Below are 15737 nucleotides of genomic sequence, written 5' to 3'. Positions count from 1 at the left end.
CACCTGGAATCGGTTCCCTTTGTATCTTCCAAATTCTATTGTGAAGTGTAGGCCACTCCTCTGCTGAATAAACTACGGTGTCTTCCTTTTACCCCCGAGATCAACCATAAAATCCTGTTCGGCATTCGCGACCTGGCCCCTTCCTGCCTTTTTACAGTCTTCTTAACGCCTGACTCCCCATCTTGTATTCTTTGGTCCAGTGACCCCGGGCCTCCTCCCCTCTCAGCTCTGGGCTGCCCCCAGGCCTGGAATGCTCTCCCTCAACTTCCTTCAAGGCTCTAGTCCCACCTTCTGCAAGAGGCCTTTGCTCATGCCCTGCTTCTGAGATCACCTCTCACTCACATCGGGTGTAGCTTGTATCGCTTCTCCCTCATTAGAACGTGAGCTCCCAGAGGGACGAATCATTTCTGCTTTTCTTCGGGCTCAAAACAATCATTTGGTAACGCCACCAGCCCTCCCATCTCCTGCCTCTACGAGGTTTGGGATCCATCCATTCCCCAATCTCATGCCATTGATGCCTGACCAATTCTCAATTTCTCACCCCTCCTGGGCTGACTTCAGGTAGAAATCTTTAGTCCACAGGATGGTACCTGTCCTGCCTCTGAACCCTCTGCAACCCATTCTTCCAAATGTTAGCATGCACGTCCAACTCTGCCCAGCTTCTTCTTTGTCGCTGACCTTTATGAGACTGTAGCACTCCTGCCAAAGACCTGCCCCTGCCACCCTCCACCAAATCCTGTTAGTGAGCATCAGCGGCAGCATGGAACTTCTGCCATCTCCAAGTTGGGGAGTTCTTGTTAGCTGCTCAGCATTGGCAGAGGGTGCCAGCAGATGTGTGGATCAACACCACCAGCCCTCCCATCTCCGGCCTCTGCCAGGCTTGAGAGCCATCCGTCCTCCAAGCTCACTCAGCTCCTCTCTCTCCTGGGGGTTTACAGTATGTGCCAATGGCAGAATCACCCCAGTGCTTCCCCCTGCATTTACGTGCTCTGTGTTTCCTTATGTCAAGTCCTCCTTTAACACACGCAATTCCACACAATTCCTTTTCTGACTGTCCTATTTCTTTTGAACAAAGTCATGCACACCCAGAGCCAGAATCCAGACGAGTTTCATCTCAACAAGACTCAGTGACACCTGCGGCCAAATTCACTTTTGCAGAATAAGCTGTGAACATTTATTTATGTATAGATATGACCAGTCTAAATGCATTTTTCATTTCTTCATTACCCTTTGGTTCAAGAAACACCTTGAGAGGAAGATAATCTAAGTTACAAAAACTTTTTTTTTTGTGAGGCAATGGGGTGAAGTGACTTGCCTATGGTCACACAGCTAGTTAAGTGTCAAGTGTCTGAGGCCAGATTTGAACTCGGGTCTTCCTGAATCCAGGGCTGGTATTCTATCCACCGCGCCATCTAGCTGCCCCCAAAAACTTCTTATTGTTAATAAGTGGCACCTTAGTTACTCACTAAATTATGTGTTATCTTTTTCAATTGAAATCAATCTTGTTGGAACAATCCATACATCTTTAGGAAATCAACGCTGGAGGGGCTGTGAACGCTGAAAGGCAATTTGGGATCACACAAATAAAATGACCAGATTTCACTGCTAGACATATAACCAAGGATGACAACAACAAAAACTCACCAAAACTATTTTAGCGGCACTTTTTGTTTTGCAAAGAAATGGAAACATATACATGGTTTGGAGAAGGATAAAACAAATTGCAATACACGAATTCAATGGAATACTTTGCTGTAAGACCAACAGGATGAATTATACGGAAAAGGATTACATGAACTGAGATGAAATGAAGCATGCAGAAACACACAAACAATATTTACATTAAAATGTAAATGGAACAAAAAACACCCCTGAAACTCAACATTGAGAAATTACAATGACCAAACTGGGCCCTAAAGAAGTGACAAGTCAAAAACTCCGCTCCCCATTCCCTTTGCTGAAGTAGGGGTCCACGGGGGGGCAGTACTACATATGATGGCAGACTTCTTCGATGTGTTGGATTTGCTGAGCTTTTTTTTATAACCTGTTATGAGGGATGACTTTCCAGTCAGGGGGAAGAAGGGAGCACAGGGAAATGTAGGCAATATAAAGACAAAAAAGTATCGATAAAAAATCTATTGAAAAAAAACTTCTCATCTACTTTTCCTCAGGGATGTACCCAAGACACAGCATTTATACCAGATGGCCCGGGGGGCTGTTATGTGTCAGAATCCAAGCTGTAATCGCCCTCTCCACGCTACACCTGGCAGGTACATTCTCAAGTGACAAGCTCTCAACTCGTCTGGTACATGATCCTTACTCTGAGGGCTGCAGGAATGAATTTCTCTGAAACACTCATTATAAAGAGCTCTTTAATTTAAGCTATCACTACTCTGGATTCTATCAGAGTCAACGTGGAAAACTAAGTTATTTTCTTTGAATCAAAATTCTAGGGAGAAGGCTTCCTTGGCCCAGAGGAGGGAAGCACCAATGGGACACAAGGCCTGTCCTTTGTTCGGCTTGGCCTCAGAGGGCAGAACTGGGAGCAATGAGGGGAAACTGCCAAGAGTAATTTAGGCTTAGGTCAGGAAACTCCTCCTGATGACTAGCACTGTCTAGAAGGGGGCCAGGCTGCCTCTAGAAAGGATGGGTTTGTCCTCAAGAAAAGGCTGATCAGGGGCACCTAGGTGGTGCAGTGGACAGAGCATCCGCCTTGGAGTCAGGAGGACTTGAATTCAAATCCGGCCTCAGATACGTAACACTCACTAGCTGTGTGGCTCTGGGCAAGTCACTTAACCCCAACTGCCTCACCAAAAACAAACAAACAAATAAAAACAAAACAAAAAAAAAAAGGGTGATCAGTGTGAGGATGTTGCAGGGGTCCTTTGCTTAGTACGGGCTGAGTTCCAGTTCTGTGACTCCACTTGCCTAGAAATTCACTTCTCCATTACACTGAGTAATGTAGTGGGCCGTCTCAGTGGTGCTAGACTGTTACTGAAAGTGTCAGGAGATGGGGTAGAGGAGGTTTGTGCACCAGGGAAGAGAGGGCACCATGGGATTTAAGACTGCCCCTTGGATCCTAGCCAAGCTAAATCTAAACACCAAGTTTTGTGAGACTAGAGAGAAAAGGCCAAACTCTGCTTTAAAAGGAAAACATTTATTCGTAAACAAATTATGTAACCAGGTACACTCGCAGAGGGTGGGAGGTGAGGCTCTCCGGCATTCCTCGCCCCCTAGTACTCTTCCCCTTCCTCGGCCTCTGCCTCCACCGAGTCGACGCCCACCTCTTCATAATCTTTCTCCAGGGCCGCCAGATCCTCTCGGGCCTCCGAGAATTCGCCTTCCTCCATGCCCTCCCCCACGTACCAGTGGACGAAGGCCCGCTTGGCATACATCAGGTCAAACTTGTGGTCCAGCCGCGCCCACGCTTCTGCGATCGCCGTGGTGTTACTCAGCATGCACACGGGCCCGCTGCACCTTGGCCAGGTCACCGCCGGGCACCACGGTGGGAGGCTGGTAGTTGATGCCCACCTGCCAAGGAGAGGGAAAGAGAATGTCAGTGTTAAACTATCACTGGTCATCACTACCACTCTGACCCTGGGGCCCCATGTGTTCTCCTGACTCCCCAGATTGTGTCAAACACTGCAAAACTAGCCCAAAAACATCCTTCCGTTTGCTGCTTCGGGCACAAATCCAGGCTAGTGCTTTGACCTCCCAAGGGTGAGGTTTCCTACTCACACCAGAGACACTGAAAATGCGCTGTAAACTCCCCCCATAATTTTACATCAACTGCCTTGGAGCCTTCACAGGCCCAAGCGCCGATGTTGCCGAGGTGCGGGGTAACTCATTCTGAACCTAACAGCATGACAGGAAAGACAGAGAGCCCTCGCAGTGCGCACACACTGTCCACAGGGGCGGGCGTCACGGGAATGGCAGACTAGAGGACACCATGTCCAGGAGCTATGGATGCTGGGAAAGCCGGGGGCCCTCTGCCCTGCCCACCTTGCTGACCACAAACACAGGCAGCGTCTAGGCTCCAGTGTCCTCTTCTGGTAGAAGCCTATCCCCCAGAGGAGCACACCTGAAGCAAACTCACCCTGAGAACACGTCCCTCACCCTCCTGACACTGTGCCTTTGAGGCTGCTGCTTCCCACGCCTGCAACGCCTTCCCCTCTGCCAAGTGACATCCTGGGCCCCGCCCCCATCCTTCCTAGAAGTCTTCCCTGACCTCCATCTAGCAGGACATGATCTCAGGCCCCTGTCAACACCCACTCTCACGGCACCCTGGGCTCCCATCCAGTTTTGCATTATATTTATAGACTTCTCTCATCTCCGGGGACCCAGCACCGTGCCTTGCCCAAGGCCATTCCAAATATCTCCAGGGTGACAAAAGCCAACCAGGAAGAGCCTCTTGAGTCTGCAGCATCACACCTGGGGTCCCAAAGAGCAAATCGACTTCCTGCCCAATGTGTGCAGGGCTGAAGAAGTGTCCTTATAGGATTTCATACAGCATTTTCCTAAATCTATAGCTTCCTGCCACTGAAACATGACCCCAGGGACCCCAGGTTACCTTGAATCCTGTGGGGCACCAATCCACAAACTGGATCGTACGTTTCGTCTTGATGGTGGCGATCGCGGCGTTCACGTCTTTGGGGACCACGTCCCCTCGGTACAACATACAGCAGGCCATGTACTTGCCGTGGCGCGGGTCACACTTGACCATCTGATTGGCGGGCTCGAAGCAGGCGTTGGTGATCTCTGCCACGGACAGCTGCTCATGATACGCCTTCTCGGCCGATATGACGGGAGCGTAGGTGGCCAGGGGAAAGTGGATGCGTGGATAGGGCACCAGGTTGGTCTGGAATTCCGTCAGGTCGACATTCAGCGCTCCATCGAAGCGCAAGGAAGCCGTGATAGAGGAGACGATCTGCCCAATCAGACGATTCAGGTTGGTGTACGTAGGCCGCTCGATATCGAGGTTACGCCGACATATGTCATATATGGCTTCGTTGTCGACCATGAAGGCGCAGTCGGAGTGTTCCAGGGTCGTGTGCGTGGTGAGGATGGAGTTGTAGGGCTCCACGACCGCCGTGGAAACCTGGGGTGCTGGGTAAATGGCAAATTCGAGCTTGGACTTCTTGCCATAATCAACAGAGAGCCTCTCCATAAGCAGAGAGGCAAAGCCAGAGCCGGTGCCTCCTCCAAAGCTATGGAAGATGAGGAAGCCCTGCAGCCCGGTGCACAGATCTGCCTGAGGGAGGGAGGAGGAGAAACCTCGTCAGTCCCATGGACCAAGAGGCCGCCAGCAGGCTCCCCCAACCTCCCACCCACTGGCTGACTGCTGGCTTATGCTACAGGGGTTGAAAGTGACTCCAGATAGTCTCACTGGATGCCTTCCAAAGCTTTCATCTAAAACACATATCCCTTTTTGATCTGGATGAAACTTAATTGGTTAAAAACCATTATTCTTATCCACCTATCCCAACTGTTTAAGGCCATCATTGCTATAGAATCAAGCCCAGCCACAGTTTTTCTACACACCAAAGAGTAACATCAAAGCACCCATATTAAGCAGCATGTTAAGAAGTAAAGGGGAGGCGGGGCTTGGAATATGATATTCCAGAGGGCAAAAGAGCTAGGATTACAACCAAGAATCACCTACCCAGCAAAACTGAGTATAATCCTTCAGGAGAAAAAAACAGACATTCAGTGAGACAAGACTTTCAAGCATTCTTGATGAAAAGACCAGAGCTGAAGAGAAAATCTGACTTTCAAATACAAGACTCAAGAGAAGCACAAAAGGGTAAACAGGAAAGGGAAATCCTAAGGGACTTAATGAGCTTAAACTGTTTATATTCCTACATGTTAGAATGAGTACATCTAGACAGAGGGTACATGTGTGAGTTCAATATGAAGGGATGATAATCTAAAAAAATAAAATTAAGGGGTAAGACAGGAGTGTACCGGAAGAAAGAGAAAGGGAAGATAGAATGGGGTAAATTATCTCACATAAAAGAGGCAAGAAAAAGCTTTTGCAGTGGAGGGGAAGAGGGGGGAAGTGAGAGGAAATGAGTGAACCTTTCCTCAGAATTGGCTCAAAGAGGGAATAATATACAACACTCAATTTGGTATAGAAATCTATTTTATCCGACAGGAAAGTTGGAGGGGAAGGGGTTAAGAGGAGGGGGGTGACAGAAGGGAGGGCAGATTGGGGGAGGGGGTAGTCAGAAGCAAAACACTTTCGAGGAGGGACAGGGTGAAAGGAGAGGGAATAGAATGTGGAGGGACAGCTAGGTGGCAGGACCTGAGTTCAAATGTGACCTCAGACACATAACACTCACTAGCTGTGTGACCCTGGGTAAGTCATTTGACCCCAACTGCCTCACCACCAAAATAAAAAAAGAAAGAGAAACAAATACAGAATAAACGGGGTGGGAGAAATAGGATGCAGGGAAATACAGTTAGCAATAGTAACTGTGAAAAAATATTTTGAAGCAAGTTTCTCTGATAAAGGCATCATTTCTCAAACATATAGAGAACTGAGTCAAATTTATAAAAATAAGAAGCATTTCCCAATCAATACGTGATCAAAAGATATAAACAATTTTCAGATGAAGTAATCAAAATTATCTGTAGCCATATAAAAAAATATTCTCACTACTGATTGGAGAAATGCAAATTAAAACAATTCTGAGGTACCAACTCATACCTATTATTAGATTGTCTAATAGGACAAAAAAGGCAAATGACAAATGTTGGAGGGGATGTGTGAAAAATGAGACATTAATGTACTGTTGCTAAAGTTGCGAAATGATTCAACCATTCCATGGAACAATCTGGAACTATACCCAAAGGGCTATAAAATCAAGCATGCCCTTTGACCCAGCAATACCACTACTAGGTCTGTATCCCAAGAGAGATAAAAAACCAAAAAGGAAAAGGACCTATATGAACAAAAATGTTTATAGCAGCTCTTCTCTGGGGGTAAAAAAATCAGAAATCGAGGGGATGCCCCTCAATTGGGAAATGGCTGAACACGCTGCAGTGTGTGATTAAGATCAAATACTATTGTACAAAAAGAAATGACAAAAACCTGGGGAAGACTTGCACGGGCCGATGCAAAGTGAAATGTACGAGGTACAAAGTAGCAGCAACATGGTGAGACGATCAGCTACGAAGGACTCAGGCGTTCTCTGTAATATAACAATCCAAGACAACTCCGAAGCACTTGTGACAAAAAATGCTATCCATCCCCAGAGAAAGAACTCACGGTGTCTGAATAGGTTGAAGCATACTTGTTTTTAATGTTTTCTTTCACAACATGACCATCCTGGATATGTTTTGCATGACTACACATGTATAACTTAGATTGAACTGCTTGCCTTCTCAATGAAAGGCGGTGGGGAGGGAGGAAGGGAGAGATTTTGGAACCCAAAGTTTTAAAAACAAATGTTAAAAACTGTTTTAATATGTAATTGGGGAAAAATAAGATACTAATACCAAAAAAAATTTTTTTAACAAAGCAGGGGGCCCAGAAGATTTTCCCTAAACTCACCAGTACTCTCCACCTCCACACCTTTACTCATTTCTACAATGGAGTCACTCCTTATTTCTGACATTGAAGCCCAGCTTCAGTGGCACCTCCCTCCTCATGAAGCTGTCCCTGATTGCCTCCTCCCACTCTCCCTCCTCAAATTTCACGGAATTTTGTAGTTTTTATGAGTTGTGTGTGAACAAATCTTCTCCGCAGAAGACCCCCTTCAGTGACCCTCAATTCAGCACATTCTAAGAAGCCCAAGAGAGCACGGTTGTCATCTGAGAAGCAGCTCAGCTCGGTGTGGAGATGCCCAGCACACACCAGTGGGCAGCTCCCACCTCAACTTATAATCATCCCCCACTGAGGCGGGAAGAAGGGACAGGTTGAGCCGGCAGAGCAAATGCAGAGATGAAATCACAGAGCCTTAGAATACATGCAGGCAGATGCCATGTGCACCTTACCTCCCTTACTAGACCGAAGGCACCCTGAGGGCAGGAGCTGTCTTATTTATTTTTGGAACCCTTGCTTCTCCTATGCTTGAAAACCTCTCTCTCAGGACAAGTGTCTGCTCAACTCCAACCAAGATGTCACCAATGCAAAAAACATTCAACCTAGGGCCAGAAGGACCCTGCCTCAGACCCAGCAGCTATGTGAGCATTAGCAGAGCCCCTTTGCAGCTTAGGGCACTGTCAAACCCCTGCCCCCAGCTCCCCAGATAAGCTCTCCCCTCATTGTCCTGTTTCTCCTTCCTGGCACCTCATCAGAGTCCTGGCCCCTGACAGGGGGAGTAGGTACCTCCAGGCTCTGCCCTGGGTCCTCTCTCCTCTCCATGCTCTCCCACTTGGTGACCGAGGTAGCACCCACAGGTTCAACTCTCTATGCTGATGACTCCACCCCTTTGTGGCTCCTGAGCTCAGGCCCACTTCACCAATTTGCTTAGTTGACATCTCTCCACTCACCCCTACACATCCCTCCTCTGCCCCTTTCTGTCCCTAGGCTATGCTCCAGGCACGCTGGCCTTCCTGCTGTTCCAAACAACACTTCTTCACACTCTGCGCCTCTCTATAGGCTGCCTGTCCTCAGGCCTGGAATGCAGCCGCTCCTCACCTCTACTCTCTGGCACCCCTGTGGAGCCTTCCACATTCTTGGGCTGCCCCACAACTAGGTTCTTCCCCCCAGGGTTACCCTGGCCTTTGCATACACTTACAAAATGTGCCTGTTGTCTCCTTCATTCAAATGTAAGCCCTCGGAGAGGGTTCTTTCTCTCCCCAGCATAGTGTCTGGAATAGTGAGTGCCAATAAATGCTTAGTGATTAAAGTGCTTCAAAAAACTTTGGAATGCTCATTATATGTCATCTATAAATAAAATAAACAGCATTAAAGTCAGAATAGTGTTCAAAGAAGCTCTCCACCAAGGACTGGCATGTGTACAGCACTTTAAGGTTTGCAACAGCAACACATCTAGTGAATATTGAGACAAGATTTGGCTCTAAGACCATTTCAAGTAGTCTAGTCGCTGGGCTCTTACCAGTTTGCGAATCCGATCGAGGACCAGATCAACGATCTCCTTGCCGATGGTGTAATGGCCTCGGGCATAATTGTTGGCTGCATCCTCCTTTCCGGTTATCAGCTGCTCAGGATGGAAAAGCTGTCTGTACGTGCCAGTACGGACTTCATCTAGACAAGAGCGAGTTGGGGGCTGGTTATGCCACGTACTTGATTCTCCTCACCGTTCTCAAGTACGAAAAAGGAACAACTTCAGATTCTGCAGAGGAGTGTATGCTCACTAAAGGCCAATGAAAGCAAGAACCTGAGATTCAGGAAACTTCTCTGGGAGAATGTTGTAGGACAAAGAGTGGGAAGAGAGAGGAGGACTGAGGTGAATAAGGAAGATACTGTGTAGGGGACTTGGAACTTCAACTAGTAGTCAACAACAACTAACATTCATAGGTCGTTTTGAGGTTTGCAAAGAGCTTTACAAGTATCTTCTTAGATCTCACACATAAGAGTTCCTAAGGAACTGTGGGCAGAGTGTGCAATATTGCACAGGAGGCAACAAGAAAAAAAGATCATGAAAGCAAAATGGCGTCTGATGAGGCTCTATAAATAGCTGAGGAAAGAAAGGAAATTAAGGGGAAAGGGAAAGATCTACCAGCTGAATGCAGAATTCCAGAAAATAGCAAGGAGAGATGAGGTTTTCTTAAATGAGCAATGCAAAGAAATAGTAGAAAACAATAGAATGGGAAAGACAAGATCTCTTCAACATATCACGCTAAAAAATGGGCACGATAAAAAGACAAAAACGGTAGGGACTTAACAGAAGCAGAAGAGATTAAGGAAAGGTACTAAGAATGTACAAAAGAACTGACTATATAAGATCCTAACATCACTAATAACCACTGGTACTGTGGTTATTGATCTAGAGCCAGACAGCCTGGAGAATGAAGTCAAGTGGGCCTTAGGAAGCATTGCTAACAATAAGGCTAGTGGAAGTGACGGAATTCCAGCGGAGCTATTTAAAATCCTAAAACATGAGGCCGTTAAAGTACCGCACTTCATATGCCAGCAAATTTGGAAAACACAACAGTGGCCACTGGATTGGAAAAGATCAGTTTACGTCCCAATGCTAAAGAAGGGCGACGTCAAGGAATGTTCAAATTACTGAACAAGGTTATGCTTCGACTTCAGCAATAGGTGAGCTGAGAACTACCAGAAGAGCAGGCTGGTTTTCAAAGAGGCAGAGGAACCAGAGACCAAATTGCCGACATTTGCTGGATTATGGAGAAAGCAGGGGAGCTCCAGAAGAACATCCACCTCTGTTTCACTGACTACACTAAAGCCTTCAGCTGTGTGGATCACAACAAAACGTGGCAAGTCCTCAAAGAGAGGGGGGGGGGGGACGGGACGGGGACGATCATGACTTGTCTCCTGAGGAAGCCGTATGCGGGACAAGAAGCAACAGTTAGAAACGAACGTGGAAAAAACGATTGGTTTAAGATCGGAAAAGTGGTGTGACAAGCTGGATATCATCACCTTATCTATTTAACTCTTATTGCAGAGTACATCATGCAAAATGCCAGGCTGAATGAATCAAAAGCCAGAATTAAGGTTGCCAGGAGAAATATCAACAATCTTAGATGGCAGAAAATGAAGAGGAATTAAGAAGCCACTTTATGAGGGTAAAAGAGGAGAGTGTAAAAGCCGGCTTGAAGCTTAACAAAAAGAAATAAATAAAATTTTAAAAAATAAATATAAAAATAAAAAAAGATCCTGGCAACTGGTCCCATCACTTCCTGGCAAATGGAAGGAGAAGAAATGGAAGCAACGTGTTGAAAACCACAAGTAAATAAATAAAATTTTTAAAAAAGAAATGGAAACAATGTCAGATTTTATATTCCTGGGCTCAAAGATCACTGCAGATGGCAACTGCAACCATAAAATTAAAAGACACTTGCTCCTCAAAAGGAAAGCCATGGGAAATCTGCACAGCATACTAAAAAGCAGACATCACCTTGCCAACAAAGGTCCACAAAGTCAAAGCTATGGTTTTTCCCACAGGGAAGCATGGCTGTAAGAGCTGGACTCTAAGGAAAGCTGAGCACTGCAGAATCGATGCATTTGAATTGTGGTACCGGAGGAGACTTATTAGGGTCCCTTGGACAGCAAGGAGATCAAATCAGTCAATACCTAAAGAAATTAATTCAGATTATTCACTGAAGGTCAATCAAATACTGAAGCCAAAGCTTAAATACTTTGGCCACATAATAAGAGGACAGAACTCACTGGAAAAGACCTTGATGTTGGGAAGGACTGACAGCCTCAGTTGCCACATCTGTAAAACAAGGGGGTTGCACTAGATGGCCTCTGAGGCTCCTGTCAGCTCCAACTCTATGCGCTTGTGAGTCTGAGCATTCACTGGGCAAAGACAAAGCGGAAGGAGCAGGGGAAAGGACATGCAGACACGGACACAGCTAAGTGGTTCTCAGCAGGGAGCCAGGGCCAAATGAAGGTCTCAGGAGGAGAAACCATTTTCAGGGTGTGAGGGGGGGCGGGGGGGAAGGGAGGGAGAGACTTAGAAAAGGCCACACAAATGAGCCAGGAGCCAGGAAGGAAAACCAGGAATCTGAAGGTGGGAGGTGGCAAGCTCAACAGGGAAACGGTTACTCTCGTTTGGCCAAATCACACAACGCTAGTAACCTTGCTTAGCCAGGGAGCCCCAAAATGCAGCTGTAGGCAACCCCCACTTATCACTCCCCATGGAGGAGAGAAGCGTTAATATTATAACAGCACAGACAATCCCGAAACCCAGGTATGTTATTTCAGGTGGAACGTAGTACATTTGAATTCTCCAGGCTCTAATTTTCCCTTTTTTGGGACATCTGGGCCAACCCTTTGATCTACAAAGTGTATTTATAGATTCATATTATATATGATAGACACATATATCATAATGATATCATCATATGATATACAATGTCGTTCAGTCATTTCAGCCACACTCCACTCTTCGTGACCCCATCTGGGGTTTCCTTGGCAAAGATACTGGAGGGGTTTGCCATTTCCTTCTCCAGTTCATTTTACAGATGAGAAGACTGAGGCAAACAGGGTAAAGTGAGTTGCCCAGGGTCACACAACTAGTAAGTGTCTAAGGCTGGATCTGAACTTAGAAGATGAGTTTTCCTGACTTTAGGCCTGGTGCTCTATCCACTACACCACCTTGCTGCCTATAATGACGATACATAATACAATGAACGACTCATTATTCTCAATGACCAACTCGTCACAGATGTCAATTCTCCAGCAGGAATAGTCTAAAAATTCTAAGACTGAACGCTCAATCCTGAAACAGGATTACTACTGTGTGTGCGTGCATGCTCACCTTTTGTATCTCTTTAGCCCAAGCTCTGTACAATTTTGGTTTCCTGCTACTCCTTCCCTGAATTACAAAAAAGTTCCTCAACCTGATTTAAAACCTAGGAGAAAATTTAGTCCCAGCTGTCTCTGACCAGGAATCATTTATATAACAACCCAATTAAATGCTTATTCAGTCATCATTTGAACATCTCTTGTGATGGGAAACCCACTGTATCCTAAGGCATCTGATTCCACTTTTGGACAGCTAAAATTGTTAGTCCCCTTCTTTTTTTCACTGAAAAGAGGAGAAAGAAGGTTGTTCATTGCTGGGCCAAAAGAACCAAGTAATCTCCTTAACTCTCCTCAAAGAATCCTGCACTGCAGGTACCACAGATTTATGCCATAGAGCTCCTGCCATTACAGCAGAAAATAGTATTAGAAAACTAAGTGCTCTGGAGGCTTAGTCTTGGAGAACCTCTGTCACCTCCATGACATGAAGAGGTACTGAGGGACTTGGGGAGAGCGACTCAACAGACACTAATTTCATCAACAAAATTCTAAGACTAACGTTGGCATACAGTAAGGGCTTAATAAATGTTAGTTTTTCAGCTTCAACACTGCTGCCAATCAGCTAACAATTTTCATGAGGCACAGACAGAGCCTTTTTCTTCCTTTGTATCCCCAGCACTCAGCACAATCCTTGGCACATAGTAAGCACTCAGTAATTTTTGCTAACTGTTGATTTTGCACATATAACTGTGAATCCAAACTGAGACAATTGCAGTGAATCTGACGAGTTCAGATCAACCTTGCACACAGTAGGTACTTGATTACATGTTTACTGATGTGTCTTTGGTCCCCACCCCCATAAGCTGTCTTGGCCTACGTTACCCAGAATACTGCCTTCCTTCTCCACTTAATTTCCCGCTCCCCCCCCAATTCTATGCCCAACTTTTTTTTTTTTGCTTTTTGGTGAGGCAATCAGGGTCACACTTACCCAGGGTCACACAGCTAGTAAGTGTCAAGTGTTTGAGGCCATATTTGAACTCAGGTCCCCCTGACTCCAAGGCTGGAGCTCTATCCAACTGTACCACCTAGCTGCCCCTGCCCATACACTTTTGTACATCATTTCTTACAAAGGGATCTAGAAGAGAAAACAGGAGGTCCCTCCACCATTGTAGTTAAAATCTTAATTCAACTACTTGAATACATACCAACTACAGTTGGCTCCAGGTCCACAAACACAGCTCTGGGCACATGCTTGCCGGCCCCCGTCTCACTGAAGAAGGTGTTGAAGGAATCATCCCCGCCACCGATGGTTTTATCACTTGGCATCTGACCATCAGGCTGAATTCCGTGCTCGAGACAATACAATTCCCAGCAGGCATTGCCAATCTGAACCCCTGCCTGTCCAACATGGATGGAGATACACTCACGCTAAGAACAAAAATACAAAATTACAAGTTAATCTTCCAGGTAATCAATATTTATAGGAAAAGCTGAAGTACAGACTTACCCTTCTTTCTATACTACTTTAGGGCTTTCAAAGCCCTTTTACCACTATTATCTTTCAAGGAAGAAAAGAGACTTTCATTTTACATGAGAAATACTGGATCAGAGACACTCCCAGGACCTGCTGCTCAAGGCTAAGTAAGCTGATTAACCGGGGAAAAGAATCTAAGCCTCATGCTATTGTCTTGTTTCCTCCGAGTTCAGCATTTGCTAAGAAAGAATATTAAGCAATTCGGTAAGATTAAAAGTTCTAATCCCAATTACGGCACATTATATAACCACAGGCAATCTTTACTTCGTTAAAACCTCCGTTTCCTCATGTGTAAAATGGAAGACATGCTACCTATCTCACATGGGTCTGGAACGCAGTGTGCTGCGCACCTTAAAGCATTACTGAATAACCCACATTTATCTTTGAAAAAACAGTGCTTGGGGGCAGCTAGGTGGCACAGTGGAGAGTGCACCGGCCCTGGAGCCAGAAGGACCCGAGTTCAAATCTGATCTAGCTGTGTGGCCCTGGGCAAGTCACTTAACCCCAACTGCCTAGACAAAAAAACCCCCAAAGTGCACTACAGTTTACAGAGCACTTTCGGCGGAGTCATCTTATCTGAGCCTCCAATAATCCTCCCAGGTGGCTAGGAGAAGTTCTGCCCCCATTCTACAGATGGGGACACCGAGGCACAGGGGGTGGGATCTGGCTCCCTCCGTGTCACGGGCTGGAGAGGATCTTAGAAATGGCCTCATTCATGTTTAGAGACGAGAGGACCCCCAGCTCCCCGGTGCCGCCCCATTAAATAGGTGTGTTTATACAATTATTTTGTTTAACACGAACGCGATGGAGGCCCCCTCCCCCACGTGCACAGGCGACCTCGGGTGCCCTCCCAGAACCCCCATCCCCCACCTCAGTCTGTCTCCCCAAACTTGGATTTCTTTCATCGTGACCTGCGTGGGGCAGGACCCCGGCCCGGGGCGGCCCCTTCCCCTAGCCTCTTCCCGCTCCAACCTCAGCGTCCCCCCTAGCCCCCCACCTCCAGTCCCCGGACCCTCCTCCATTCCACCCCATCCCCCCTCCCGTCGTTCTTGATCCCCAGGGGCCCCGCTCTCTGAGCTGGGGGGCACCCTCCTCGATCCTCTGGAGCCCCCCCGCCCCGCCTCAATACTTGGGGCTCTCCCGCCCCCCACCTCCCCTCCCCCCGCGTCTCCCTCAGGGCGCCTCCCTCCGAGCCGGGCCCGGGAAGGGGGTCCGGGCAGAGGCCCCGAGCAGGGCGGACAGAAGTGGGGGAGGTGGATCGGGGCCCGGGCCCGCGGGGGCGGCCGCCCCTACCATGATGAGACGGAGACGCCGACTCCGACGCCCGACACCGACACTGCTGCCCTCAACGACCAACGACCGACTGAGGGCGCGCCGGGCTCCTGTGCGCGCCGCCCGCGGCGCGCCGCCCTCTGATTGGCCGAGCCACCCGAGCGCCGCCGCCCATTGGCTGAGCCGGCCGCGGTGCGCGCGCAGGGTGGGCACCACGAGGCGCGAGGCGCAGGACGCGAGGCGCGAGGACGGAGGCTACTGCGCCTGCGCGGAAGCCATGCAGCGGGCAAGGGGCGCGAGATCAAGCCCCTTAAAAGGAGCGGAGGCTGCGGCCGCACCCACGGCGGTTGGGCATGGGCGAAGGGGCGGGGAGAGCACAAGCTGACTGCGCCTGTGCGGGAAAGCCCGGCAAGGAAGCCCTGGCCCTGCCCCCTCCCTGGGGCCTCGGCTTTCCTCATCTGTAAAATGACTCCCAAAGAAGACTGCTGTCATACTTGGGGTCGGCGCTGCCTTTTAAACATCCTGGGGGCC

At 47.8% G+C, this 15737-nt stretch overlaps 1 protein-coding gene across 1 annotated transcript; it reads right to left on the bottom strand.

The window, feature by feature from the left end:
- Positions 1-3152: 3152 nt before the first annotated feature.
- Positions 3153-15334, bottom strand: LOC110215278 (tubulin alpha-3 chain-like). Its single transcript, XM_020996633.2, is given in 6 exon segments — positions 3153-3464; positions 3466-3531; positions 4571-5251; positions 9066-9214; positions 13606-13828; positions 15228-15334. Coding segments are annotated over 6 exon segments (1353 nt in total). The 5' UTR covers positions 15231-15334; the 3' UTR covers positions 3153-3233.
- Between the last annotated feature and the right edge of the window lie 403 nt (positions 15335-15737).

The sequence above is a fragment of the Phascolarctos cinereus genome, unplaced genomic scaffold (genome assembly GCF_003287225.1).
Source record: "Phascolarctos cinereus isolate Bilbo 61053 unplaced genomic scaffold, phaCin_HiC Scaffold_4;HRSCAF=312, whole genome shotgun sequence".
Taxonomy (NCBI): Eukaryota; Metazoa; Chordata; class Mammalia; order Diprotodontia; family Phascolarctidae; genus Phascolarctos; species Phascolarctos cinereus.
The sequence above is the reverse complement of the archived record's forward strand: the minus strand, read 5'-3'. Positions and strand labels throughout refer to the sequence as shown.